At 36.8% G+C, this 22,873-nt stretch overlaps 1 protein-coding gene across 6 annotated transcripts in view; it reads left to right on the top strand.

Annotated features, from left to right (window-relative positions):
• Positions 1-22,873, top strand: part of TAFA2 (TAFA chemokine like family member 2) — a 204,341-nt gene that overhangs the window by 78,727 nt on the left and 102,741 nt on the right. For 2 of the 6 annotated variants that reach the window (XM_033514501.1, XM_033514500.1), the window contains exon 1: positions 3,131-3,313. The exons of 1 other annotated variant lie outside the window; for it this stretch is intronic. In XM_033514501.1, coding sequence (XP_033370392.1) covers positions 3,285-3,313 — 29 coding nt within the window. In that variant the 5' untranslated portion in view covers positions 3,131-3,284. Of the gene's footprint in view, positions 1-3,130; positions 3,314-22,873 lie in introns of those variants that run through there. 3 more of the 6 variants (XM_033514504.1, XM_015628488.2, XM_033514505.1) reach the window with 3 other exon arrangements.

The raw sequence follows: 22,873 nt of genomic DNA, 5'->3' as shown, positions 1-22,873 counted from the left end.
TCTCCATAGCCCTCTGCTGTATCCTGCAGATAAAGGCTTTGTACCTGACTGTATGAAGGAGATTGGGTTGAATGAGGTTAAAAACTAATGCATTTGTGTTGCTGTTCTTTTGACATGTCAGGCTCCATGTACAGCAGGTGAGCAGAGTTGGAGAGTTTATGAGATGAGTGGAAAGCTCTGAGGCTGGCAGCCATCAAGCTTCATCCCTTGGTGCCAAGGACCACAAAGAGCCAAGAATTGCTTTTGGTCACGAAACTCTGTTAAGGAGTACAGGAACCTGATATTGGATGGCATGGATGGAAAAGCTGTTCTGTCCTGCCTGCTGTGAACACAGTAATGCCTTGTTCTGTAGGAGTGAGTATTGGTCAGCCAGCGACGGTCAGTGGTTCTTTCTGTAAACCACACAGCTTCCCTGACTTGTGCGGTTTTTTATGAATATTATTTCTTTGTTATGAAGAGGAGAATAATACTGAGCAGTTTCTATCCTATTTCTGGCTTTTCACTTCAGATTTTAAATATCCTCTTATATTTTTCACAGTCTTTAGTAGTAATGGAAGACTGACAAAAGAAAAATGGATATGCGTGAAATACAGAGATACATTCTTTGACCATGTCCCCTCAGTGCTACTGTATATCCTAGTTTAATTTCTAAAGTCCTTCTTTTTCCTTGCTCTCTCAATTCACAAACAGAAAATATCTTATGCTTTCAACACAGGCTTGATGTGCCCTCAAGTTCTATTAGTGTAAAGAAACTCAATTTAAAAAAGGCATAATTTGTATTAATTTCTTTAAGCATCCAAAGAAAAGCCCTGACTACCCAGCTGGAATGAACTAACAGTAAACAGGGCATGTGAAAAGACTAGATGTTGAATTGTCCTTGACCCTTCAGCCTAAGGAGAAGTTTCTAACTCCATCCTCTTCAGATGTGGGGCTGTGAAGGGGAGAGGCCTTCGATGGAGGGCACAGCAGGGCTCCTGGTTTTGAGGCCCCTTGCAAACAGTGCTGAAATGCTGTGACTGCAGTTTTTGACTTTGTTCTTGTTCCCCCTGAGCAACAAATCTTTTGGGAGAGGACTTCTCTGTAGGTTGTTAGATTTTGCCCTTTCCCTGTGTGTTTTTCAAAGTGATATCAAGGAAATACTGTGTACCTTCAGTCAAAACTGTTTTTATTATTTAGACTGAATAGCTCAAAACTTTCACTATTTTAATCATTGCTTGATTTCTCTTTCGGACAAAGAGCTAAGTGCATCCCAAGTAAATGGATTCCACTTGACCTAGGCAGTGTCAAACTTCTGTCAAGCCACAGAGGAAAAGAATAAAAATAAAAGGGCCAACTTTTGGTCCTCATCTCTCTGATCCAAGTGCCAACATTTTTTTCAGTAAAATTTTTATAATTAAGTGATTTAAAAAGAAGAATATGCTTTGAAGTTTTGGGATAAATCAAGGACGATGGGGATTCAATGGGTTTAAAGCATAGGCTTTGAGTAAGTCTTTAGGGATTTTATATGGGAAGTGTTAGTAGAGTGCAAACAGTGGATGGTGAATTTGAAAGTGGTTATATGACGATATCTATATGCTGGATCTCTCTGGAAATAAGATTTAAAAAAAATATATTGGAGATAAAATGATAAAATGTGGAAATCAAGGCAAGGAATAAAGTATTTTAATAAGATCACCATAGATCTTATTAAGAAAAAGGTAAAATGTGTTAAAAGACAGGTTACTTGTTCTTTTAAGTCTAAACTCAAATCAACACTTACTTTTAGCAATGCAAATTCATTCATCTGCCTAAATTTATGGTGTCCCTAGGGTACTGCTGTTTTCTTTGTGAAACACTTGGACTTTCTAAAATACTCTGCTCAATTTCTCTTTATGCTCAAGATTGGATAAAGAATTTTAGAAATAATTTTATTTCTGTTTGATTTCCAAAGGAGCAATAGGTAAATAGACTACTGTAGCGCATTCTGCTTTCTTTTTTAAAAAAATAAAATTAAGACATAATTTTTTTTGCCACCAAAGCTACAAAAGTTCAAAGTTATTATTTCTTATTTTGTTGACCCATGTGTATTTCTGAAACTCAAATAATTATAGTGCTTACTGACATCATATAATTTAAGTTCTCTTGTCTGCAGGGGCTTGGATGAAACAGAGTAGTTTTTCTTAGTAGTAAATCCTTAATAAATTCCTTCTTTCTATAATACTTGAGATAATTTGGAAACTAATGGGAGAGAGCTCAACTTTTACTGCTTATGGCAGAAAGTTTTGGTCCCTTCAAAACAAACCTCACTAGTGATATGGTAGACATGTCATAGTTAGAAGTATTGCACCATCCAGCTTCCCTGCAGAAAAATATGGGCTAAATAGTGTTTGACCAATTTATGACACTATTCTGTTATGGTTTGTTGTTCTTTGATAATCTCAGAAGTTATAAGAAATTATGAAAAATGAAATGTACAACATAATTGATAAATTTAACACTGTTACTACATTTATTTATAAGCTGGCTCTGCCAGGTTCTGATATGCCGTAGCAAAGACCAGATTAAAGGGATTGTTAAAGCTTTGCACTGCCTTCCTCTCTACAATGCAAGGCACTGTATCTCTCTGTGCTAAAACCTGGGAAAACTCTGTTAGGTGCCAAATACTTCCCCACATACCAAATTAACCAGGCTTGTACAGCTAGTGTTTTATTTCCTAGAGGGAAAAATAAAATTGTCATATTGCCTTATGAACCCCCAAAAGTGAATCCTCCACTGAGGAGCATGCAGAAGTTCTGTCCCCTCTGAAGTGGGGTGGCTGCTGCCTTGCTGAGCAAGCCTCTTGCTGCTGCTCTGCAGCCCTGGGCTTGGGAGAGTTCAGCTTTTGATTTTTAAAGCTGGTCTAAGCTAGCACTCCCAGCCTACCTTTAGTCAGTGGTGAAAAACAGGCATCTCCAGAGAATGATTAGTCATCTGGCCATTTTTTTAAAGTATTTTTTCTCCTGACTTGGCTATTTTTCTCCATTAGCTGGATTAGTCAGTTGTACCTTGATTACATTTGCTTTCCACTACTGACCTTTTTCTCTCTCTCCAGTCTTTTGGGTTTTTTGCATGATCTAAGTTTTCTTTTCCAGGGACAAGGATTCAGCAAGTAGCCCAGCAATGAAGCCCACCTGAGTAGAGGCAAGGTACTGTCGGATCCAGTCCACTAATAAAATTTACACATGCAACTATTGCTGAATAATATGCACTGGAAGCTGAGACTGGAACATGGAGTTTGTACTTGCTGATTATTTGCTCACTAAGGGATGGGCAGGAGTTTGGATGCAGAGATTTTGTAAGTGACCCATTTTTTCTAAGTTGATTAAATGGTGCCTAAGTCCTTTTGTTGACATGGCTACCAGTCTTGCTGGGAGACTGAAACAGGCATTATCTTGCAAGCTGTCTGCATTTTTAATGTGATTAATCTTCTTAAAATCTTATGTGCCTACGTTACAATTCATAAGGAATTTAGTATGAGATACAGCTTTTTCTGATCCAGTTGTGGATGTATATTCAAAAGACATTTTATAAAACAAGATTAAGCTACATATACCTATTTTTCTACAAATACCTTCTGACTGGTGCAATAAAAGTTGCAACTTCACCCTCTAACCATTGACTTGGTCTTACAACAGGAGGGCTATGTGTCCAGACAAGACATCTCAAGGTCAGCCGACCTGCATTTCTGGAAATAAATTATATGGTGCTTACAAAAATGTTCCAGTTGTCTTTCAAAGTACCCAGGGCACCTTTATACTTGTTGAGGTCAGTATAGTAAAGCAAAATATATTTATCTCACTCACAATTGAGTTCTGATACTCCATCTTTTAATTGTTCATTTTTATTGAACCAATTTGAATTACTAAAATAAGATCCTTATGAACTTTTCTGGGGTCATTGTTTATAAAGTAGTATAAATAAGATTAATATTTTAAAATCACAACTGTGTAAAATGTTTTAAAAACATTTCTGGGAACATTAGTATTTTGTAAAATGAACAAAAGTTTTGTGTAGACTCATTTATTTATAGGCAGAAACAGTTTTGCCAAATCTAAGAGCACCTTTATTTCTGACTTTTTTTTAAGTGTGTTTATGACATGCAAAATATGTTAAAGGAGATAATGAACTATCTGGTCTCCTAATCTTACGGCACAAGAAATTGAGTCAGAAATAGAAAGGATGTAACTTAACAGTTGGAGACATGAGAAATCCAGTTGTTTGTATTCAGATTCCTTTCTGCAACCAAAAGAAAATGAAAATGAAAAGAAAAAGAAAATTAAATACTTTGAAATGCTACATAATCCAAATGTTTTGTAAACTCTGTGAGCTTATAGTATTTTAGCTTTTACTAATGAATATAAACCATCTCTCACATTTCTGAGTTACTTATTCATTCTATAAAAAAAAAATGATAGCAGAAGCTGTTCCTAAAAATATTTTTACTGTTGTTGTAAGACTATGTAGGACTTTTTTCAGCATCTTGAGATTACTTTGGACAGGACATTAGGCATGACTTAAGAGGAAGAGATCTAAAGCATGATTATCTGTGCTATGCAAATGCGAAAACTTATGACCAGAATACTTTGAGGGCCCTTAGTAATGTTAATTTTTTATGAGTAAAATAGTAATCCTTGCATGTTAATAATGCCTTCCTACACATTTTGAAGCTTTCTCAGGGGCTGTTTAAGTTGGATATTAGGAAATGATTCTTCACCCAGAGGGTGGCTGGGCACTGGAACAGGCTCCCCAGGGAAGTGGTCACAGCACCAAGCCTGACAGAGTTCAAGAAGCGTTTGGAGAAGTCCTGTTCATGGCCAGGATTTGGACTTGATGATTCTTGTGGGTCCTTTCCAGCTCAGCATATTCTGTGATTCTGTAATTTGAGAGCAATTCTCAGATCACTGCATTGTTTCTCTCCCTTTGGAGGTGTAGTATTGATAGCTGACAACTTGGTATGTTGTCATCCCACTGAAGCAAACTTTAAAAAAAAATGTGCTTGGTGGTAGAGTGGGACTAATGCTTTGGTCTGCTGAAAAATAATTGCTCAGAAGCAGTGATTATGCAGAGTGCATAATTATGCAATGTGTAATAATATATTAAACACTGCATGTCTTGAGTTGTTTATTTCTGTTGACTTTATTTTTATTACACAGAAGGATTTTCAAGTTAGAATTCCTTGAAATATCAAATATCTAAGAAAATAGTTTTTAGTCATTGCTGAAGCATGATTAAGATACAGGTATCATACATAATCCATTTGGTGAATATATAGTGTAATTCAGCATTCAGTATTTCTTCTATTTAGCTCTGCACTGTGACCTCTGTGTAAATAAATGGCTGTCTTTTGTCTGTGGAGGTTACTAGACATTTTTATACAGCAGCACTATATATGCTTTTGCTCCCCAATTGTGTGAAATACCTTTTCCAGAACAAAACTGGAAAAAGAGGCATCTGATAAATCTTTCCCCTAGAAAGGTTAGAAACCTATATTTGTTCAATTTTCTTAGCATGCCTTGTCCTGACTGGATTGTGCAAATGGTTCTTACCAACTCCAGGGTGCCAGAGCAATGAAACAATATACCTAGACTTAATCTTTTTTCTTATTATGGAACAGTTATAGCTATTGTACAGTTAAGGTTGAAGTTTTACTTCCATTACAAGCCTGATCTACAATTCCCATCAACCACTTATCCCCAAAACAAGCCATTACCTGTGCAATTTCACATCATATCTCATGCAGAGTTGTATATTTCTGTGAAGGCTAAAGAAAGAATACAGAAAAGGACTTCTAAAGTTACAAAGCTTAATTCTCTGCTGCCATGAGCTAGTTTTAGTCATCATAAACAATGAATGTCATACAATGTGTATGTGTTACTTTATTAATGGGATTACTATCCCTTCCTATTGTCAGAATCCCTAATAAGTCCTGTCATAGGGCCCCATTTTCAGTTTCTTATAGCTCTGATAGATGTTTACTGTCATGAAGGTATGAGTAAAATAACAGGTAGCTCAATGCAGTAATTGGGAAGCAAGACAATGGCAAAACAGATAATTCCTTACTTTCTGTAAACTCTATGTTGTAGCTTATGAAATAAAATGTAAAAGAGCTAAAAAAATTCAAAAATGAGATATGAACTACTGGTTAAGCAGAGGACAAAGCAATTTCTGGGTAACACCCTGCCAGTTGGCACTGGCAGATAATAAACATTGTATTCCACTCGGTGAATAGATTTCAAAAGTCCCAAATACATAGCTGAGGCTAAACTAGCTTCAATAAATATCCAAGTTATTCAAAACTTTTTATTAGTTTTCTATTTAATCTCAGTTTTGTGGTACGATAATAAGTTGCAGAAAAGTATATGTGCTACTCACTTCCTCATTTCCTGTAGTATGCACTAGCATTGTTAAACTACTTTTTTCTATTATTTGATCAAATAATTCTTCTAATTTGTTAGGGGCCAGTTGTGCTAATTTAAAAATGTAGTCCAATGTAAAAAAAAATGGTACTTGAAATTTTTGCTTTTTCTTATCAAATAATTTGCTTTTGAAGAATAATCAAGAGTTAGATCTTGAATTAAAAAAATTCAATATCCATGTTAATAAGCTTTGCTTTTTTATAATGACAGAATCTAAATATAGAAGGGGCAGAAACATTTTAATTCTTGTCAGATTTAAAAAAGAATATGTGAAAAATGTTAGACCTGTCCACTTGATCCTAGGTGCCTTACAACATTTTTTATTTCCTTTTGTAACTCATTAGACAGACCCTATTGGCATTTGAGAGGCATTTTTTTTGTATAGGGGTTTCATCACATAACTGACAGTTTTTCCCTGGAATAACCTTCTTTTATTTCACTAAGATATATCTGTAGAACAGGCTATCAGTTGTGACAAATTGATGTTTTCTTCTGAAGCTCACTGACTTCCTTTGGATTAAGCGTATGAGAACAGTAAAGCTCATTTTCAGTCCTGACTTAAACTCAGTGCCAAAGAGCTTTTGCACTTAACCCTCTGTGTTGCCTGCCTTCTCATGAACAACTTTTAGTTAGATAGTGAACGTCTGAATAAAACTCTCAATTTTGTTCTTTAAAGTCTGTTCCATGTTGAATTAGCAGAGATACCAACTTTTATCAATTTAAGAAAGATGAAATATCTATAATCATCATACTTTTAGTAACACATATAGTTATTTTGCACTACAGACTAAAATAAATTGCATGTTTTCTTGTAGTACTAATGAAAACAAATAGCAGAAGCTGTGTCTTCTGTTATGCTTGGAATGTCATGAAAATTATCTAAAACAAGTCACAATACACACCAAGCAAGGTTTTTTATACAACTCAATATATGGTTATGCTGCAGAAATCTAATTACTGTGATTGATAATAGTCACCATTTATTGCATGTCTTAGGGCAGTTGTACCACAGCTAGTGCTTGAATTTTGGTTGGCCATATTATTTATTAAGTAGACTCCTCACTGATTCCTTTGCACTGTTCTATTTTAAAATGGATGGTGTGAAAGGAGATGGTCTTATCTGAACTGAGATGAAATTGAGGGTCATAACTTTTTTTAAAACCATAAGGTGTAACAGACTGTGATCTTCTTGGGATGAGACCTCTCTCAAATAAATGTCAAACTGTAGTTCCTTGCCTGGAAAATTAAGAGACTTGACTTTTTCTTCATTAACTTTACTATTCATGTACATTAGAGTGATGTGGTATGTCTTTAATTTTAAATTTTTTTATTTAAAGCCTTTACATTTATTTAACTGTTATATCTTATGAAATGTTTTACTATGAAAATTTCTTATTCCACTATTAAGCTGAACTGTGAGGATATAATAAAAGATGCGTGGGAGTATGGATCTTGATTTCTTTCAGTGCATTCAGAGATCAATATGCCTTTCTCAAGTTTTAAACATTTAAATTAATTCAGTATTTTCTTAAAAATTGTCATTTTGGATAATTTACTGTTCTGCATTTTCATTGCATTTGTAGCAGATAGTCCAAGTGAAGCTGACTGGTGTCTGACGTTGACGTGTAAACATTCAACAATAGCCTTAATTTATTTGACAGCATCTTCAGATAATCTATACGTTTCCTTTCACAATATGCATAACTTTAATGGCAGGGCCTCGAAAGCCTCTTGGGCAAAGGATGAATTTGCAACACTGAAACAAAAAAAGACACCTCTGTGTGTGTGTGTGTGTGTGTGTGTGTGTGTGTGTGAAGACTATGCAGCTCTTTTGTTAACTGGGAAATTTTTACTGCAGTGTCTCTCTGCAGCAGTATACTTGCAAATCTGTTCTGCAGTGAAGGTGCAGTCCTCTCCTTAGAGTACAGATTTGAAGGATTTGAAGGATTTTTTTTCAGACTCTCCAGGATGTGATGAGGAGGAAATTTTAAAATATCTTTCTAAAACAGAACTCAGGGTGTTTGTTTATTTTTCACTGTTTGGGGTGTCTCTTCACGGTCTTTGGTAAAACATTTTATCAAAGGGAAGCTGAAGAAGAAGGGGCTGATGTAGAGCCATTGAGGAATGACATAAATTCACCTGGTTCCCTCTTTGGGCAGGGGGGGAACATCTAGTGGCTTTCTATTCTGGTCTTTTCTGTGAAAAATTGAACATTTCCCAGTGGCATCTGGGTCAAGATTTGTGTTTGTAATGTTTGAGGTTTTGACTTCTTTGGTGTTTAGACAAGAATATTTCAGTAGTGTTTTGGAAAGGAAAAATACAAACAAGTCTGTCATTGATTTTGGTCTAGAGAAAGCTGTAGTCACTGGTTTGAGAGTTATCCAAATGAATCATCTTGATGGGTCTACACAGGAAAGCAGTTTAAAAGATAAAGCATAAATTAAAGGATATTCCTTTACATTCAGTTTTTTCCCCCCATATCTGTAAAGCTGGAATCAACATATGAACTGACCTGATTTTAACTGATTCTCAAGTTACCAAAGACATAAAATAGAGAGAATATATATGTATAGACATATACAGGCATATATACATACATATATATGTATATATAGATGTTTGAAAATCTGTGAATATGGATTAAGGTTAATATCTCAGTTCTTATTTAGGTGTATAAAAGCTTTTTCTTTGATTCTATTTTGCTGCAGCATTAAAATTTTTCATACATATCTAACAAAAAGTACTTTTAAATTAATTCATTCAGCTGAGTTCAGCTACTCAGTGCCAGAGGAGATTGGTCCCAAAATGTGATCCCAAAATAATGAGGGCTAGATTTAGTTGCCCTTTTGCTGCTTTTTCTCTTTCCTCCCGTGTACAGGAAGAAATTAAGTTAATGCTGACTTAGCTTTTCCACACTTGAAAAACAAAAGACAGTTTCTATTAGTTGTTCTCATAATGCCACGCACAAGAATGCACTAGAGATTGCTGCTTGATCCATCTCTGGAGCTATCACACTCATGGAACGTGCAAATGCTCTGATGGAGAGGAACATAGTGCCACAAATGGGTTGGAAAGATACCCTCCAAAGATCTCTCTGTCTTTTGGTCCTCGAATATTTTTGTTTTATTTTTGTTTAAAGCTCCCCAGCTGGGAGGAGACAACTGACAGCAGAATACAGCGCCACAGTGACAAATTATGAGGACTATGAAAAACACAATTAGAATTTTCATAATATACTTAGTTAATGCACTTGAAATAGCATTATGCTGGAAACGGTTTATAAAATGAGCATGTATGACTTAGAAAAGATAACATCAGGGATGAGATTATTTCAGAAGCATAGTTACCTAATAATACTTTCATGTAATTTTCCCAAGTCCACGTCTTCTGTGCTGCTTAATATGGGTTTTAAATGGCTGGCTCTCAAAAAACTATTTGGAAAACAAAATCCAAGGTAGTACATTTTTTTTTTTTCCCTGTTGTTTGAGAACATTTGGGTGGCATTAATCTGGGGAAAAAAGTGTGGAAATTGCCTAGCTTCTGACAAAATTCTAAGTGAAGTAAGAGATTCTGAGCTTCATATCTAAAACCAGGCATTTTTTAGTTCTTTTGTTATGTCCACATTCTGTTGTTAAAAGTATTTGTATCACTTAAAATTGATCAAGAAAAAGCCATTTGTTGTTAAAAATATATTTCTGTATTCACAATATAAGGGTAATGTGATAACAGTAGTATCATATTCACAAGAATACCAAGATACCACTGAAATTCACTTGTTTTCTCCAGGGCTTCTTCATCCTCCCTTTTAAAATGGTATCAATTTATGCTAATATGTATCCTATCCTGTCCTATCTATCTTAATGTCTTCCAGGACATTATCCTAATAAATATCTCCTAAATATTCAAGGGAGTTATTTATGTATAAAAGCCATTTATTTATATGTAAATTTTGATTAACTGGTTTGAGAATGCTGATATCTCTCCAAGCAGTATTAAAAGTTGTGGAGCAAAATTGAAAAGTGCAGCTCCTGCAAACCCAGTGGCACCACCACATATGTTAAACTGGAGCTTGCTGGGGGTCCTGGGTGAGAGGGAGATGCCCTGGCTGCTGTTTCTATCACCCTGCAGAGCAATTTGCTTTTGCCATGACCTAAAGAACCAGAGAGGAACAAACAGGAAACTGGAAAGGCCATTAGTTAATTCTGAGCTCTTGCATGACCACCCCTGCCTGCAGCATACAAGTGTCTATTGCCACTGCTGAGGTTTGAAAATCCAAATTATCTGAAGTGTAATCTGTAATTATTATTTATATTGATAAGTAAAAGTGCCTTACTGCATAGCAGAGACACATTCAATTTGATATGACGTTCTAGTTCTGGAATTATTTTGCAATATCTTAACATTTATTTTTAAAAAAATTAACTGGTAATAATATTTTAAAAGGTTTTACACAGATTATAAAGAGAAAGAGTAACTTGAATTTTTTTTACAAGGCATACAAATTATTCAGTGCTCCCTGCCTTTGATTGGATGGCTGTGGTTCCTTGAGCTTATCAAAGCAGAAGGTTTTTAACAAATAAATAAAGAGGTGGTGCCCAAGTTGTACTATGCAGAAAATAGGGAATGTTTGCATGAGGTGTGTTCTTGATTGTCCAGGACTGAAAATATGAAATATGTTGGTAGATGTGGATTTTAACTATAAATTAGAAACTATTGTGTTTTGAATCAAAAAGAAATACTTTGATTTTGAATGTTTTAAACTTAAGAAGGATTTTGAATTGAAATCGTATTTAAAAATTACAAATTGAAGCAGATATTTGTGTCAAATATTTTGATTTATTCAAGGTGAATTAATGAATTGGTTGGGTTTTTGTTTCTGGGGTTCTCAGCAAAAGAACCCCAAACAACTTTCCTGTGAAGTTTCACAGAGCTACAGCACATTTTTTAATCCTGTGTACAGCATGTATAGCTGTCACATTCCAGAGCTCATGGTACGGACAGACTCAGTCTAAATAAAGCAATGAGGTTTTTATAGCTGCCATTAACTTTTGTGAACTCTTTTTGCAGTTGAATGGCCAAATATTTATTTCTGTATTGACACGTGCAGACAATCTTAATAAGCCGACCAGTACAGGATACTAAAAGATGTGTGAAAATGTGTTCTTCAGTCTAGATTGTGTTATTGCCTTGGTTTATACAACTCCCCAGGGTCCTTAAGGTGGGAGAATAGATTGTTTAGTAACACACTAACAGGATTTGAAGTGTTTCACCTCTAGGACATTGATTTATGTCCCAAGCTAGGTTAGCACTGTCTGAGTGTAGTTATCACCTGAGAGCTTTCGTTTGGCCTGTGTGAAATGAAAAGCTTAAATTCATAATGGACAGATCGAGATCACAAAATTACCCTCTTGTTTTGTACTAATTATGGCCTTTCACGTTTCAATAAAGAGACAAAGATTAAGCATATATGAAAACTTTCCTCATATCCCTGGTGAGTAATCTTTGTTAAGGCACTTTGTTTGTCTTATCCTTGACAGTTGGATGCCGCTGTCATCATGGCAAATACCCATTTAATCAGTAATGAAAAAAACTTCAAGAACAGAAAAACTCCAACACTGCCTTAAAAAAGCCATAGAAAAGGTTCAGGATGAGAATTTCTACTGTTTAGAAAACTGCTATTCCTCAAAGACTTGGGGTCTAGCAATCTCAAAATCACAGTCATCTGAAATGGTTGATTATCATGTGAGTGATTTCAGTGAAGAAACACTGAAAAGCTGCATGCATGAATCACATTTCTATTTTTATATCTGCTGCACTACAGACTGATGCAGAATAGAATGTTCACTGAATAGAAGCAATTCATGCTGATGTATGGGGAAAGTTCTGCTCCTAATTAGCCAAACATGATATTAAGTACAAGAATAGTACCTGCCCGCTGAACAAGTGTGTGAGTCCTGTACCAGCTAGTTCATAACTTAGTGGAAGGAATATTAAAACTTTATTCTGGATTTGCTGTGGATGAACAAGACTGGCAGAAATTTGAGGTTAGATAGGAGATTTTATTTTGTCGTACTTTTTCCCCCAGAAGTATGGTTAAACAGTGCAACAGGTGATTTCAAATGCCAGGACATTCCTGAACAAAAGGATAATGATCCTTAAAGCCCAGCTGCTACAAGTAGGAACCACTCAGGTCCTCAGGATGTGCAGCTTGAGGATATCCAAAAGGGAATGTCTCCATGGGAAAACATAGTTCAGATCTTGTATCTGAGGGCTTAGGAATGACTAACACATCTTCTAGGGACAAGAATTAGTCTAGAATTAGAATTAGGAAGATCTATTGAAATACATTAAATTGGAGAGGAGACTCCTTGACTTTGGATTCCTAAAGCATCATCGAACAAACCCAGAATAGATAATTAAAGGCTAATAAATTTTTTAAAAATTATTTTATTTTATTTTATTATTTTATTTTATTTTATTTTATTCTATTTCATTTCATTTCATTTCATTTCATTTCATTTCATTTTAATCATGGCTGCTCTAGTCCTTCCTTAATACTTGCTGGTAAAATACATGCCAGACTGCAGCCATATAACTGCACAGCCTCCTTCAGTGTTTGTGGAAAATTGGTAAGATTCAGTGTGAGATCCCGTGGAAGAAGAAGATGGGTTTATTCCAAACAATGATTTAATTCATAGAATCACAAAATATCTTGCATTAGAAGGGATCTTCAATATGTTATTTCAGTTCAGGGCACATCAATTTCGTCAGGCAAGAAGGCAAAATAGAGGAAAAAAATTGGAAAATGCTGAGTTTTGATAGGTCTAACTTGAAATTTTATATGAGCCTCTTGTATTCCTGTCTGTGGAGAGGAATTCTTACACTATGAAGAAGAATAGTGAGCATTTGCTGAGTGCATGTATGGTGCAAGTTGAATTAGTTATGTATTTAGGACTTGACAGACTTTCAGGACACATTGTTGGCATTTTGTCAGTAGAATGGAAGCAGAAGAGCAACAGTATTTTGCATTAAACCAGTAAGGATACCTTCTCCCTAAACTTCCAAAATCCTGGATTTTTTACAGTCATTTCTCTATTTGATTCATTCTACCAATTAAATAAAATCTCCTAGACACAGCTACATTATATCTGTGTCACCATCTCTTTTTATTATGTAAGCTACTAAATTGATGATTGGTTCTTTGAAGTATTTGTTTATTACCTCATTTGTGTACTTTTTCTTCATCTTTTTGATTTGCCAAGTCAACAAATTGCCTCATTTTTATGAAAGCCAGCATTTAGCATGGGCTGGTTTGTTGGTATCATTAAATAAAAGGCATTAAATGATTACTGCAGTTGTAGGGAGTTATGCAGTATAGTTTAAACCTTTAGTGAGTAAAACATGCAAAATTTTTCTACTGAAATCTGTTACTAGCTTTGTCAGCTGGTACAACAATATAGAGAAAGAAAAGAAACTAATTCTTTTGGAATAGTGCAGTGATAAGGTACATCACATTATCTTTTTTGGGGAAAAAAAAGCTCAAGGGTAAATGTGCAATGTTTTGTGTTGCCCTTGGTTTTCTTTTCCTTTCTGGTTTCTTCCAGGTTCAATGTGCAATGCTCAAGTGGCTGAGCATTCATTGAGAAATGTCTTTAGGATCTTTTTGGCTGTACAGTTTTGTACAGATCTAAAAGAATTACCCCTCCCCGGATTTCCTTTTCTATAGGAGGTTTTCTCTTCCCATTCTCCCCTACCAAGAAATCCCTTTTTAGAGGCAATGGAGGAGGTGGCAAGGCCAAGTGGGGCCACAGAAAATGGTTGCTGCAGCAACAAAATAAATTTGGGCAGGCATCTGGAGCTGCTGTAAGCTGTGTTTCAGAGGCAGCTGGGCTGGGTGAGTTCCCCAGGGCCCTGGTGTGCAGAGGTGGGAGGCAGCTCCTTGGGCTCAGTGCTGCTGCCACCCTTGTGCAGTTGGCTCCTTACTGCCACTCACAGTCTGGGCTGCCCTGGAACGTGCTGGGAGGGAGCAGTGGAGTAAGGGGAGGTTCAGAGCTGCAGTCCTATGGCTAAATAAGATCAGGAGGGTTCTGGTGCCCATCATCTGCTTGCTGAGCAGACATGAGCTGTTCTGTGTGTGTATGTGAAGGGTGTAACACTTGATCTGAATCAAAATGTTCATTTCTTCATAGGGCAAGTTAGGAGATTTATCACTAGAGCAGCTCCAACCACAGCTTCTGGCTGCATGAGCACGGCCAGCTCTTGCCTGTTTGCAAAACAGGTGTTTTCTTTACTGAGCTTATTGAAGGGAGACTTACCTATTTTTCAGGCAGAGAAAAGACCTTAATCTCCTTCTGGAGTTGTTGTCAGAGCATTTTCTGATTACACAGGGGTACCTTGGAATAACTGTTAATCATGTTCAGCTCTCAGGATGGGCTCTGTGCTGCTTTTGTCAGATTAAGGGCTAACAAGATGATTGCTTTTTCCCTGAGCAGCTCATTGGACTTTGCTCATTGAGACTGTGACTGCCACTTCATTTGATATCCTTAAGCAAGCCTTTGAGTTGCTGTCTGTAGTCATCTTTGGTTTCCTGGGCCGGCAGGCATAGGGATGGCAATTGGACCTGATTCTGTGGCAGCTGCTGCTGTGATGGCAGCAGGGACAGTGGTACTCTGACAGGCACAGTGGCTGCTCCTGCTGCCCAGGCTGAAAATGAGTGGATTTGTTGAGCAGACACTTACTGTAAGAGCTTCAGCTCCTTCTCTTGCTGGTTGTCTCAGTTATCCATTTCAGTAAAGTGTTTGGACACTTTATTCAAGGAGAAGAAATGCCATCACTGGCCCTAGGAGGGAAGTCCCCTGCAGCAGCCTGAGCTGTGGGATTTTTCCAGCTCTCTGAGGCTCTGGTGGGCAGCTGAGCATGGGCAGCCATGTGCCCTGGCTTCAAGGATGCCCAGTGGGCTTCTGGGCTGCACAAATAGAGGCACAGTGGTAGACTGAAAGAAGGGATCATCCTCCCTTACTCAGCACTCATTAGACCTTGTCTCACTGCACTCAGTTTTGGTCCCCCAAAAGAAAGATGCAGACTGGAGTGTGTACAGCAGAGGGCTCAAGATTTGAGCATTTGCCTTGCAAAGGGAGTCTGAAGGACCTACTGCCTCCTGGGGTCCTAACTACAGTTTATTTATGCTTATGTTGAGGTTAATGAGGAGATGGAGACGTGCTCTTTGGGAGACTGAGAAATAACGGGTGTAAGCTGAAAGAGGAGGGGTACAGACTGAACAGAAGGAAAACCTTTTAATTTTTTTTTACCATAAGACTGTACAGGACAGTTGTGTTCTCTGTTCTTGGGTGTTTATAAGACTCAATAAGATAAAGTCCTGAGCAGTCTGGTCTGAGCTCAAGGGTGACCCTGCTAGAGCAGATGGCTGCCCTAGAGACCTCCTGACTCCTGATGTCGCTTCCAGCCTTTCCTGACTAAAATAACCTTTCCTTTGCTGGTGGAAAAAAAGTGAACAAAGGAAGATGAAGAGGGAAACTGTCCTTGTATATCCCATATTTTTGTGCAGACCACCAAGTATGGCTTTGACCTAGTATTGCTACTGCTTCTGGCTTGTCCTATTCTGCTAGTCTGCCAGACCAATGCATTCCTGAGGGATTAACCCTGTGGCCAGTCTTGTGAAAGTCTATTTCTCAGAGGATTACTGACAATCCAGAGGAAACCAGACACTAATGGACTAATATAAAACATGATGTGATTTTTTTCTTGTATCCTTTATCAGTGTTGCAACACTCAGGTCAAACAGCATGTCTGGCAGAGGCTGGTTGTTCTCGTGCCTGCGGCTGAGTCTCTGTGGCTTTTAAACCACCAAAGAACGTGGCAGTTTTCTGTGCAAGAATTTGCCTCCAACTCAGACTGTGCTTTTGTTCTGTTGTTACCTGAATGTGCTGTATTTTATTAATTATAAGAAACATTTTTGTTCTCCAATATGTTCTTTTATATGCCTCATTTTACCTGATCAGATACTTCTTAGCAGTTCCTTTAATGCTTATGGGTCACGGAACATTAGGCACCAAATAAGGGCTGTATCTAATAGTGCAGAGTGAATGGTCCTCCTGCTGCAAGGCCTCACTTATCACTGTCATAAAAGAAGGAAAACAATATAGCACAGTGGGCACTGGTTTTTGCTGCTTAAAGAAATCAGTAGGGCACTTGAGGAGATCCTTGCAGCTGTGTCACAGGTGTTATGGACAATGTGAACAACTGCAGCTCTTTCTGCAGGGAAACGTAAGTACAAGGCTTTGGCACCTGTATCCTTATGAAACCTCCACTGCTATCTCTAAAGGCCAGGATAAAAACCAAGAGGCTAGGAAAGGAGGTGGCTTTATTTCTTATTACATAGAATTTGTCTGCTCAGGAGCTTTTTGGTTTGAATAAAAGGGAAGCTCATCACTTGTCGATTGCAGTTCTGAAATTCAGAAAACAAAGTAAGAGATTCAATTTATTTGGCGGGCTTTTAATTTAGTAATGTTTTTCAACAATTCTAGGAAACAGGTTATGCTGTCATGTGGATTTGCACTAGAGGATACAGGGTTTATTTGCTCGTGTTCCAGATGTCTAGCCTGTAGATAGCATTCTTTAATTTTAACACTCAACATACAGTGCAAAGGAGAAACACAGTTAAAATGGCAAGTTTGCATATCAGTGTTCACTGAACCAAGTGTAGAGACTGGTGCAATTTTTTTTGTGATCAGTTGACCAGATTAACTCATAAGCAACCAGCAATATCTAGCAATGTACTGTAGCTGTATTTCCTTCAGATTGCTTTCACACTGTTTGAAATTAACTAATTTGAAAAAGGTTTTATCAATACACATCAAGTTATGTGCAAGTGGCTCTTCATATTTATCATTTTTTACTGAACTTAAGTAAATTTTATTTATATGAAAGGTTGCATAATTTTGTAAATATCTTTGTTGGTGAATTTTTTAATCACTCCCTTCAATTAAAGATAAACTAGTTCTTAATGTGAGAAAACCTGGATTCATTATATAAATCAACAACCATATTCCCTTATCTCAGCAAAAATGCTATTTTGCTGAGATAATTAAATGAAATTTCAGCAATGAAAGGGTTTGTTAATTGCTGCTTGCTTAGTAAGAAATATTTTTGCTGTTATTTATTGTGCTTTTGTAGGCACATGTTCACATTTAGGCATATATACAATTTATATATTCTGTACAGACTCTCTTTGAAAGATTTTACAATCTGAAGATGTGATATTGAATGGCTCTGTCTTTCTGAATTGTCTGTATTTGAAGTTGATCCCTTTGTAAGGATTTGATTTTCAGAAGAACAGAAGTTATAAAGCTACATTTTAATTTATGTCTCGGTTCTCCAAAGTACCAGTGTTAACCTGTCAAGCTTTCACCAAACTTGGGATGTGAAATATTCATAAAGAATGAATATTTTACTGTTTCTCAGATTTTTTTTAAAGTATAGAGTTCACAGTTTTAAGTAAGAGGTAAGGTTTGAAAATGTTTGAAATATCTGACCATCACCTGATCTTGGTGGAATTATGCAATAAGAAACCTAATATAAGATCCATATTGTGTAGTAATGCATTTTTAATATAAAGTTTTAATAGAAAGGTTTTAGAACCAAGCTGAAAAAATTACTTAGGAAAAACTACTTATCGATACAGCATCAATAATGTACAAGATAGAGTGGATCAAAGTAATTTTTGATTACACCATTTTTTAGTTGGAAAACATTGACAGAACTGAATTTAAAGTATTTGTTTGACATCCTTTTAGATTAGTTTCCTGACTTAAAATAGTTTTGAAAAAGTTTTAAAGTTGTGGAAACAGCCCGCTTTGCTGTTTTCTAAATGAAGATTTTAGTTTTTCTTAATTGAAACAATTGTTCTGAATTTGTTTTATAGTAAATTTTTTACTATTAAATTTATTTTATAGTAAATTGTTCTGATTTGTTTTATAATAATATTAGCAGTGGAATGGGAATTTTAAACTAAACATCTTCTGTTGACATTTTCAATTTGCAAAAGTTCGGCAAATTTGGCCTTTGTTTTCCTCTCAATGGGAAAGCAAAGCAGTTGAGCTCATGATTATTTTTGTGTGCCAGGAAGTTATTTTCCTGTTGAGATCTACCCTAAGGAATCCACTGAGGACACAAGAGTAGGGCTAGAGGAATATCAGTCAGGAGAGATGGCCTTACCACACTGCTGGAGCCTTCCTGTGTTAATATTCCTAAATTATCTCCTGAGCAAGCATAAAGTGAAGAAGCAACTGATGATGGGTGATTGCCAAGGGAAAGAAAAAGGAAGGGTCAAGGCTCAAAAATGGATTGAGGGAGTTCAGGAAAAAGGCATGGAACAGAGCATGTCTGAGAGAGCCCATTGCTTTCAGAAACATCTGGTGGTGATTTGCTTAGAGAGGTGAGCCAGTGAAGGATCCTTACCATTATTTTCTTCCTTCTGCTGGTGTTGATCCCCAGCAAGCCAGAGCCAGGAGGACAAGGTGGTGCAATAAGATTTTAGGGCCTCAGAGAGGATACAAGTGGAAAAGGTGAGGAAAACTATGCATCCAGAGTATCAGCAAGAGAATCTGGAAGACCTGAAAAGGGAATGGTATGCCTTCCTTTCTCTAGTGAGGGCACATGAATCAGGACTTGATGAACTGCTTCACAAATAACATCTCTCTGCCCACTGCCTTCAGAAGATTTGCCAGATGATGACCTGGCATGCTGTGGGAAGTGGTTTGCCCTTCTAGGGAATAACAAATACTCTGATAGTAGAGAGGAAAACAAAATATGAACTTGTGATGAATAAATATAGTTAGGGAGATAAGAAGGGACAGGAATGCAGAAAGTTAGGAATCACCAAGTGGAGTAAGCTAGAGGATATATCAGGAGACAAATGTATTGCTTATAAAAGTAAGGAACATAAAGAAGGGAAGGACACTGTAGCAGTGAACAGAGACAAGAAATGAGAATTACAGGTATTGCAGGTAGGGTAGAAGTCTCTACTTATCTAAGTATAGAATAAACGAAAATAAGAACCAAAAGAGGCCTCGTAATCCAAACCCCAGCTCCAGTGAAAGGTCACTACTTAACCATGCATACTTAAATCATTTACACTACTTTATTTCTGGTAGGTTTTCATGAGAATCATTCAGCATCATTTTAACAAGTATGGTATTGCCCCAGGGATCTTTCTCTTTGGAGAAGCTTGAAATAACTACCTTCAGACACTGGCTTTTGCTTGTCTTGCAGCAGCCTCCTAAATTATCTCTCCAAGTGAAAGTGAAATTAAATCAAACAGATATCAAATTTCTTCACTGAAAATCTTGAGGAAAAAATACTTGTTCAATATAGTACCTAGAGAATTTAAGCTGTGTAAGTGATATGAGTGAATAACTGAGAGAGCAAAGAGGATTATAGTAGCACAACCTAAGTGTAAGCACCTAAACTGTTTAGAACGGTTTCTGCTTGGGCAGAATATTATTGTTTGTTGCAAGAGAAGAACTTTTTCGTCTTTCTACTTTTTACCTTCTTTTGAGTATTTCCACTTTCTATATTTGATCTTTGTCAAATGAATTATTATAGACTTTATAAAGAAATAGGAAGTATCAAGTTGCATTGTTATATATGCCAGAGAGATGGATCAATGGTTATTACAATTTCCAGATTTATTTGCATTCTTCCGCTGACTTGGTCTTTGGAGGAACAGCAGATGAGCCCTTGATTACTAGGGGGGGAACAATTCACAGTGAATAATTTATTTGGCAAATGACTTATGACTTAGAATAATTTATTTCCCTAAATGAATTCATTGGATGTTGTACAGGCCTTTTAGGTGAACAGTTTTCATTCTATAGATTATTCATAATTGGTTATGCAATTTCCATAATTACATAAATTTGGATACTGAAAACAAGATAACAGATCTCAGTCTCTTTACCCTGCCACAGATGCCCTATTATGGTAGAGGCTTAACAAAACTGGAAATCTGCAAGGATCTGTAGGAATTCTGCAATTTGTGGCTAAATGACACATTTTTCGTTGACTTCTTGCTATTCCAGGTATGTATTTTTCCTAGGAAACATTGCTTGTATCTATTCAACATGGAAAAATGGCTGTTGCAGCTCTGAAACGATCTGTGTGATGCATTTGCTGTTCATCTGCAGGTGCTTCAAGTACAATGTCTACTGCCAGTATTGAACAGATTTTCTAGTAGTTTTGGCAGCTGCTTGTAGAGGGTGAAGCAACAAGAGAGTGCTGGAGAGCATGGGCAGCATGAGGAAGAGGAGCACACAGAACAATATCTGAAATACTGTTTGTTATATGACATTTATTCAAGACAAAAATGTATGGAATCAAGCCCAGACTGATGATTGACAATAACAGTCTAGATCTGGAATGATTAGCAGTACACAAAGTCTGAGATTTATGGATTTCATCATGACGTGAGATACCACTATGAGTGTCCTTAAACTACTTAGCAGTATGTGCTACCACTGTCCAGAATTGCTACCATCTCTAGGTAGCAGCTAAAGTACAGGTAGATAGCCTTTAAGCTCCTGGAGTGGATATATGGATACTGATAGAGAACCTAGTAATCAGCCACTGGTTCGGGAATTTGGAGATCCGAGAATGTGGGAATGTAGAATTACAGTGGATGCTGATAATATTTATACTTTGGCAGACTTCAAGTGAATGACATTGAATCCTTCAAACTCTCACCATTAAATCAAACCCTGGCTTTGATACCACTAATGAAGAAATAAGTTTTGACTTCACATAGAATCACACAGAATCACTAGGTTGGAAGAGACCTTCAAGGTCATCAAGTCCAGCCCAGCCCTAACACCTCAACTAAACCATGGCACTGAGTGCCACATTCAGTCTTTTTTTAAACACATCCAGGGATGGTGACTCCACCACCACTTCCCCAGGCAGATCATTCCAGTATTTTATCGCTCTTTCTGTAAAAAAGTTTTTCCTAATATCCAGCCTATATTTCCCTTGGTGCAGTTTAAGACTGTGTCCTCTGTTCTGTCAGTTGCTGCCTGGAGAAAGACACTAATCCCCACCTGCCTACAGCCACCTTTCAGGGAGTTGTAGAGAGTGATAAGGTCACCTCTGAGTCTCCTTTTCTCCAGGCTAAACAACCCCAGCTCCCTCAGCCATTCCTCACAGGGTTTGTGTTCCAAACCCCTCACTGGCCTCGTTGCCTCCTCTGGACACGCTCAAGTGTCTCAATGTCCTTCCTGAACTGAGGGGCCCAGAACTGGACACAGAATTCAATGTGTGGCCTCACCAGCGCTGAGTACAGGGGGAGAATGACCTCTCTGCTCCTGCTGGCCACACCAGTCCTGATCATGGGCCAGGATGCTTCTGACCTAGACATCTGAGTTCATTAACACAAAGAAATAATTTTCCATTGAACTACAAAGTCCAGCTGACCACAGGAAAAGACGGAATGGTCTGAATTTTTTTTTTCTTATTTCCTTTTTTTTTTTTTAGTACGGAATTTTTTTTAATAAGGAATTCAGTTCTATGCTTTATGGATATTGAAGTTGTGTTATTATTGCTGCTGTCCTGTGAAATTCAGTTGATCTTTCACTCTTAATGAATGGCTTTATTGTTACGCACTTGATTGAGGAAGAGTCATTTAGCTATTACCTGTGTTTGAGGCAACTATACACTTTAGAGACCGTAAGGGAAATGATGCTGTTCCTTAAAACAGAATGGATTTACTGAACAATATTTCTTGGAATTATGGCTGTCTGATGCTTGCTGAAAGAAACAGTTTGCAGAGAAAGCCTTACAGCACTTTGAAAAATTGTATTTGGAGTCTTTCCAAGATTTACAAGTGGTCAGTGAGATACTGATCCAAAATTACAGTCTCCAGTGATAGCTATCAGACATGTTCTGTATTCCTCATTTGAAAAAAAAATAAAATTATTAAAAAAATAAGTAAAATTTATTTAATTTATATTTCAGATTATTGAAAATTAATGAATGAGTTTATGAGTGCTTCCTGGACTATATCATAAACTTATAATACGTGTAAATAGATGCACTTGTCTTATGTAATCACTAGATGCCATTCCTTGATGTCACCCAAATATGATTGCAATGTACTACAAAGTGGAATCTTTATTTTATTTCCTTGTATTGACTATCACTTTTATTCCAAATTTTAATACAGTGAAGACTAGGTCATAAAATAGAGTCTGCAAGACAGGGTTACAACAGTATTAACAGTGAAAATCATTACTATTTTTAAAATAACATCTTGAGATTATCTGAAGAAAATATTTTGTAATTTCATAGCTGCATTTGTGTGTGCTTTAGGGCAAAATAAACCCACAAAATTCTTAAGGAATGCTCAAAATAATTTTTTTTTCATCATAATG

This window comes from Parus major, chromosome 1A, assembly GCF_001522545.3.
Source record: "Parus major isolate Abel chromosome 1A, Parus_major1.1, whole genome shotgun sequence".
Classification (NCBI taxonomy): Eukaryota; Metazoa; Chordata; class Aves; order Passeriformes; family Paridae; genus Parus; species Parus major.
The sequence above is the reverse complement of the archived record's forward strand: the minus strand, read 5'-3'. Positions and strand labels throughout refer to the sequence as shown.